Source organism: Acomys minous, assembly GCF_964271855.1.
Source record: "Acomys minous genome assembly, chromosome: 5".
NCBI classification, from domain to species: Eukaryota; Metazoa; Chordata; class Mammalia; order Rodentia; family Muridae; genus Acomys; species Acomys minous.
The window spans coordinates 82,618,034-82,625,573 of NC_140494.1; the positions used below are offsets into that span (position 1 = coordinate 82,618,034).

Sequence of the window (7,540 nt, forward strand, 5' to 3'; positions counted from 1 at the left end):
GGGATCAGAAGATGAGTGGGATTAATGTGCTTCATGTAAATTCACAAAGAGCCAATAAAAAGTTTTTAAAATATGAGTCGATTCTTCTAAATACGGTTAGTACATAGTTTTCTCACTTTGTAGATTAAAAGCAACACAGGGATTCATTACAGATGTTGTATTTGTATTTTGAATGCAAAGTCAATAATTTATATAAGAAGAAGCAGTGGTAAGAACAGAATGAGAACATTGCTTTGGGGATTGGTTAGAAAACTGACAAAAATGAATTCTTCCTTTCAGTAGAAATGGGCATTAAAAATTTGCACAACTGGGATTACAGTGGCATTGACATAATTAAAAGCCTAGAATATTGAGCTCCAGGGACACAAAAAAAACTATAGAAGCCTGTCTGTGATTCCTTTAGGTTTATTATGCCAGCCAAAAAGCAATACCCAAGCCTCTTCTTACAATTGCTCCTTCTTAATAAAGAGTCAGTTAGCACTGTGAAGTTTTATGACTTTCACAAGGACACATCTATGATCAACAAACAGGTGAGATGTTTACCATGGCTCTTCTCGAGTCTTGCCAGACAACTAAAATCCCTTTGCAACTGTATTGGATAGTCACTGAGGCTTTTGCAGAATATCTCCTTGCTTATTAGTGAGCAGTCTATAAAAAAGAATGCAGTAGAGCACCATTTACTGTAAAACTTCTCACCAATATCTGTTCTCAATTGGACACATGCTTAGATGCATCTGAACTACTGCTGATCAGCTTCCATCAGCCTGTACCATGCTGTATGAAAGAATAGCACCAATTTCCTGGTGAGCAAAACAATGTTTTCTTTAGAACACGATACTTACTAACTCTTCCAAATTTTACCCTCCTTATTGTTTCTAATTTGGGGAGGGGGTTTCATTTAAGGATTAGTTGCTAGGAATTCTGTAAGCAAGTGTCATAGAATAGATGGGTTAACAGAAGAAATGATTTACTACTAAATTTGAAGTCTAGAATTTAAAGAACAAAGTTTTGAAGTTGACGATCCAAATGTCTTTCCTTTTCAACTCCCCTTTTTTCCCCAGAGTACTCAACAGCATGGGAGCTGTCAACCAAACATCAGAATTCGTTCTTCTGGGGCTTAGTGAGGATCCTGCTCTGCAGCCTTTCATCTTTTACCTTTTCCTGTCCATATATCTGATTACCACATTAGGAAACTTGCTCATCATCCTGGCTGTTATCTCTGACTCCCAACTACATACACCCATGTATTTCTTTCTCTCTAACCTATCTTTTAATGACATTTGTTTAATCACAACTACAATTCCAAAGATGTTGGTGAATATCCAAGCTCAGCATCAGACCATCACATACACAGGATGCCTCTCACAGGTCTATCTCATCTTGAATTTTGCTGGCATAGAAAATTGTCTCCTTGCAGTGATGGCCTATGACCGCTATGTTGCTATCTGTCACCCTCTGAAGTACACAGTTATCATGAGTCAATATTTCTGTATAATGTCGCTGCTCTTCTCTCTGGTCCTTAGCACTGTGCATGCTTTGTTCCACACTTTGATGGTGTTGCTGCTATCTTTCTGTACAGAAATTGAAATCCCTCACTTTTTTTGTGAGCTAGCTCAGATCATCAAACTTGCCTGTTCTGATAATTTTGTCAATTATCTGCTTGTCTATACAGTGTCTGTTCTATTTTTTGGTGTTCCTGTCTTTGGGATCATTTTGTCTTATATTCAAATTGTATCTTCAGTTTTATGAATGTCATCATTGGGAGGAAAGTATAAAGCCTTTTCAACATGTGGGTCCCATTTGTCAGTTGTGTCCCTGTTCTATGGCACAGGTTTTGGGGTTCACATAAGCTCTGCATTTACTGACTCTCCGAGGAAGACTGTAATGGCTTCAGTGATGTATACTGTGGTCACTCAGATGCTGAACCCCTTTATCTACAGCTTGAGAAACAAAGATATGAAGAAAGCATTCAGGAAAATCATCAGTAGGATAGCATATCTCTTATAGTAATAACATCTTTTGTATCATAATTTTTAGGAAAATTTACATAATACTTTGTAAATCAAGATACTTGATCTGTCATTTAAATTTTATATAACAAGTAACAGATATAATAATAATAATAAAATTATGTAATTTTAACTTGATTTGAAAGCAGTCGTATCTGTATTCTTAACTCTTAGATTTATTGTAATATGTATATATTATTTGAACCATATATATATGGTTTATCAAAAATATTTTGGGCAAAGTCTCAGAAGTAGATATGGCATAGATATTATAATTCATTAAAATATTACTAACATATTAAGAATTACTTCTACCACATTTCATAGTAAGATCCCTGTGAATCAATTCCTGGAGTTATCTGTACAGTTTATGGATGATTTCATGGTATTGGACAATAAATTGGTCGTACTCTGCCCTGGAGAAAACAATTTTCCTCCTTAGCATCCTTTGGCTACCTGTAGACATTTGTCTACGATGGAGAATTTGTGAGATTTCCTTCTTCCATGTTAGCATGTCTGTTCATCCCATTCTTGTTCATGTCGTGTTTAAGCAAGCCATGCTGTGAGACTCCATGAGTGTTTTCTAGAAGAGACAGCTTCATAGCTATTTTTCTGAAGCAATCACCATATTTGTCATATTTTAGGTCACTATGCTGATTAAACATCAATTGTTCAAGATACTCTTGTGAAACTTCAATCTTTCTCTTGTAGATTATTTCATTTATAAGAATAAAAACTCAAATTAATACTGTCAATGAAATAGGAGAGAAACCTGAAAGTTTACAACAATGGTTAATGAGTATATTGAACAAAGTGTTCAGTTTTATTAAATCTTTTATTCAGTGCACTCATTCAACAATTAATTCTCTTCCAGATCACCAAAGGATTGTAGTAAAACAGTCACAACCTAAAAAGGTGCCTCAGACAAAACATTATGGTTGTTTTACTGTCTCATTGATACTTAACTTTATCCACAAGACATATCCATAGTGGGCTGAATTCTGGACCTCAAAATTGGTTTAAATTATTATTTGATTTGAGATATAGATGAATGCTATTTGCTATGAATAAGGCAACTTCTTGAAATAAACTTTTTCATCTTACAGTAAGAACACTTATTTATCTATGTAAGTCCTAAATATTACTATATATTTCCTCATAAGGTGGGTAAAGAAGTAAAACAAAATTATTTTAAAGTATCTAATTATATCTATAAATATAATTTTTATATTGATGAAACCAGCATTTGCTAATATGTGCATCACTTTAATTGTACTATTGTACATTTTTAGGTAACATTATTTTGACCCTAGTGCATTAAATCTATCCATATTCAAAAACGTTTTTGCAATTTGGTATGAAGATATGATTTTCTTCAATAGATCAGAGGTTGATATGCCTTCCTACCTAACCTTGAATTTCCAATCCCCCTTCTGTTTCACAAAGTGCTTCAGTTTAGGCATGGACCACCTTATTGTCTCAGTGTGCTCCTTTTTACATTATTACACCTTTAATGAATTTTAAGTCATCTTGTGATTCTCATCTTTAAGTTTCAAAAGGAGTCATACTGTATATTTAAGTGATTACCTTGTATATTTAATTCTGTGTAGTTTAATATTTCATTTGCTGACATTAAAAAATAAAACCATTCTGATAATGATAAATTTTGGTCATTAATTTTCTGTCATTGTGAATACAGAACACAGGTGTTAAATATTCTTCTTCACACCTTATGAAGGGATCAGATTTTACTTTTAATTTGGAAGTAATATTGTTACGTTTCTCATAATTTGTTATTTCAAAAGCTTTATAAGTGAATGAACCAGTACATAAACACCATAGGTAGTACTGGTTTTCTAATTTTTATTTAAACGTCTTTGTTACTCTGATAATAGTGTGTGTATAAAGTTACATCTAAATGTCACATATTTCATTTTATGTGGAGTAATATTCAGCTCACATATATTTAGTGATGCTTGTAATATTCTCTTGAAATGTATAAAATTATAGCACTAAGTTGATTATGTGGTTTGTAAATAAAATTAATTCGTGGTAGTATTTTTATCTAATTGTAATAGTGGACCTTTATGAAAACCATGTGAGGGGAGAAGAAATAAACAACAAGATATATCATCTTCTGGGCAAGACACATTCACTGCAACCATGAATTCATGGCTAGTAAAGATGCATGCACTGGGACAGCATCAAAATGGCTCATCAATTAATCAACAATAGAAGAAGTCTTCATGCCTCCCTAAAACTCACTGCTTAACTATTAATTACTAATAATTTGAGGAAAGGGAGATGACACCAGACTCTAATGAATATTTCTAGTCATTGAAAACATAGCCCTATTTAAAGTATATATGACACCAAGCAAAACCGAAAGTCATAATCTTGCAGAGGGACTGAAAGGAACAGGAAAACTGATTTGGATAGAAGGAAGATAAGAAACAAGATGGGAAGAGAGGTTTTAGAATTTATTATATACTTGTGTGAAATTGTCAGAGTACAAAATAGCCCAATCAAATACAAAAGTAAAGACACAAAGAGACAGAGACAGAGAGAGAAAGAGACCAACAGGGACAATTACAGAAAGGAGGAGATTTTGGAAATAAGATCATGTCAGTTATCTTTCAGATTTACATTTACTAGGAAAGTCCTGGGACTACAGTGAGTCGAGTCTTGATTGTTTTTTAACATGGAAATACAGTTACAGTAGACAAAACATCGTAGCAGAAGAACCTTGATGGTGACCTGAAGGAGGACAGAAAAATCTACCTTCCTAAACCCAGAAAGAAGCTACATGAAGAGAAAGAGCGTGAAGTAAGACAGTGTTAAGAAAAGCAGATGACAAATAAAACATGAGAGGGGCCCTGAAGGAAGAAACAACCCAGTCATTTTTCTGAACACTCAAAAGGAACTCCTTACTTTATAGGTTTTCAAGGGTGTGTTGCAACTTCCCACACAACATCATTTAGTCTGGCCTAGTTGACAACCTAAGAGTGGCAAGGCAATGGTAGAGATTAGCCAGGGTTTGATATTATCGTTGTGTCTAAGAAGGAGGGTAACTAGGATGCAAGGGAATGGTAAACAGGTGTCATGGATTTTGAGAGAGAAAGAAAGGCACCAAGAGGGCATGTGTTCTAATGCTATATTGTTAATGTGATCTAATAAGCACATCATTTGAAAGCTAACTTGCAGTGTGTAGTTGAGCAAGTGCTTAGTTTTAACATGTTTAAGTCTGTCAGTGTTTACCCTTTGATACAGTACCTCTGTTAATTTTATTAATAAAGTACCCACTTTCCTCTCTGATTGAGCCTGAAATTACTTGAAATAGATCTCCTCCTCTGATGTGAAATAGATATCCTGATGTATTTTATCTCAGTGATTCATCAATTCATCATTAAATGTGACACCATTCACAAGTAAAAATTCTCTTAACTTGTGAACAGATATTTTTTGAAAGAGTAGAATTGGTGTATATTTATTTATACTAACATGCTTTGCTTTCATTGTTATAGCACATTGACCAACTAAATCTAATCTATAAATAATAATAAATAAACCTAAAGGAGTTTCATTAACAATAACAGATAATCTTTGTACCACAGATTAATGACTTACTCCTAATGTGTAATTTCTACAATATTGATAATCCTAAATTATAGCTTTTTGTGTAATATCCCTAACAAATTTGTGTTATCATTTTTGCCTTTTCAGATGGTAGAGTCATCTCTAATTATTTTTGTTCAACTTTTTATACATTCCTATGGCCACATTATAGAGAGTGTTGGGTGACTTTTCAGGCAGTAAATTGTCTCAGTCAATGTTTTCATTTTGGAAGCTACTAACTTGCACTTCTGGTTCACTCAGGTATTTAATTTTTATTCCTTCTCAAATCTCAGATGGCATTGAAGACCAGATAGTTTAGTATTTCAATTAAGCTTAGTAGGTTAGGAGTTAAGATATTTTTATATCAAGAGAGATGTTTTAAGTTAATAGAGATGGGATATGATAAGAAAAAAGAAGGAAAATATCCATAGATTGGAACTTTCTATGTAAAATGTAAAAATTAAAATAAAAGTTCTCACAGCACAAATGTTAAAAAAAATCTTTTGAAAATGTGTCACATGAAACACTGATCTGGAACAATAGAAAAGAATTACTATCCTCAGGAGTCAATAAATTATACATGTTGAATTCCATGCTTCTATACACTCAGTAGTTAAGTCCTTCTCTCTGGAGATTAGAGATGCAGTAAAATAGATGGTCTAGTGGGGAACACTGGGCATTGAGTACCTGAGATACCTACACTACACTGTCAGAGTCAGCTTGTGACCCCCTAATCTTTGTATGCTAGGATGAAACATCAGAACTATCAACCAAAGACACCTCATCTTGAGCAACATCCAGGTGAGGTTCTCAGTATCATTGTCAGTAAGACAGCAGATATACAATGGTACTTTACTAAGTACTTTGAGGAGGAGAACATGTGTTTATAATTCTATCCTGAGAAGAGATAAGAGTATGCAAGCCAATTTATGAGCAATAAGACCTTTTACTTCACATGTCAATCGTTGGCCCTCTGCTTTAACATCCTCTGCTTTAACAACCTGTTTATACTGATATGCACATATCTTTCGCTCTGCTTGTATAGCACTATTTACAAGAACAGTGCCCATTTACTTATGATCAGGCATTGGCCATTCCTCAACTATAAAGATTGTCTAAAATATTCAGATATTTTCTGTTGTGGTTGTAGTGGACAGACACAGATTTGGTGAAAGTGTTAATTTTCTAAGTTTTCCTAAACTGAAATAGCTAAAATTGGTGGCTTAAAAATAAAAGAATAGTTTTATTGTGATTCTGAAGTTAGCAGAAAAATCTATTGTCTTTAGATTTCTTTTTTTTTCCAGAGGCTTGGAGACACTTCTCCTTACATTGCTTTAATGTGACTGTTATTCCATCTCTACGTATATCTCTATATGCATATATATGTTTATGTATCTTCCTAACCTTGTAACAAGAACACAAATCATTTTGGGCAAGGATATATTGGCCACATAGTAATGTAATTATTTTTCAAGAAACTACCTCCAAAGTTTGCCACCCAACGTCTGGGGAGTCGAGTGATAAATAGGAATTTGAGGTATGTTTATCCTTTGTCAGTCCATCTGTAATTATATTCTTATATTCTTATATGGATCATAAGAGAGAGACTTAGGACTATCAATTAAGTAGGCTTTGAGAACTAGATAGAAAGATAGATATGTAAAAAGCAGCATCTTGAATCTTCCTAATAAATATGAAATATTTAAAACAAAACATCCCAGAGAGTACAATTAACAATAGCATGTCAGTTATACATACAGATACTAATAGGCTTGATGGTATTGGAGAATATGCCTCTCATTTTTAATTACAAATTTCAAATATCAGAAAATTAATGTTGACTACTGATTTAAAAAATGAGATCAGAGCCAAACTTCTTGGGCCAAGGTAAGACATAGCATTTTAAATAAAAGCAC

At 33.6% G+C, this 7,540-nt stretch overlaps 1 protein-coding gene across 1 annotated transcript; it reads left to right on the plus strand.

Annotated features, from left to right (window-relative positions):
- Positions 1-1,074: 1,074 nt before the first annotated feature.
- LOC311598227 (olfactory receptor 7G2-like) lies at positions 1,075-2,007 on the plus strand (the record flags this gene model as incomplete). Its single annotated transcript, XM_084783242.1, is given in 2 exon segments — positions 1,075-1,746; positions 1,750-2,007. Coding segments are annotated over 2 exon segments (930 nt in total).
- Between the last annotated feature and the right edge of the window lie 5,533 nt (positions 2,008-7,540).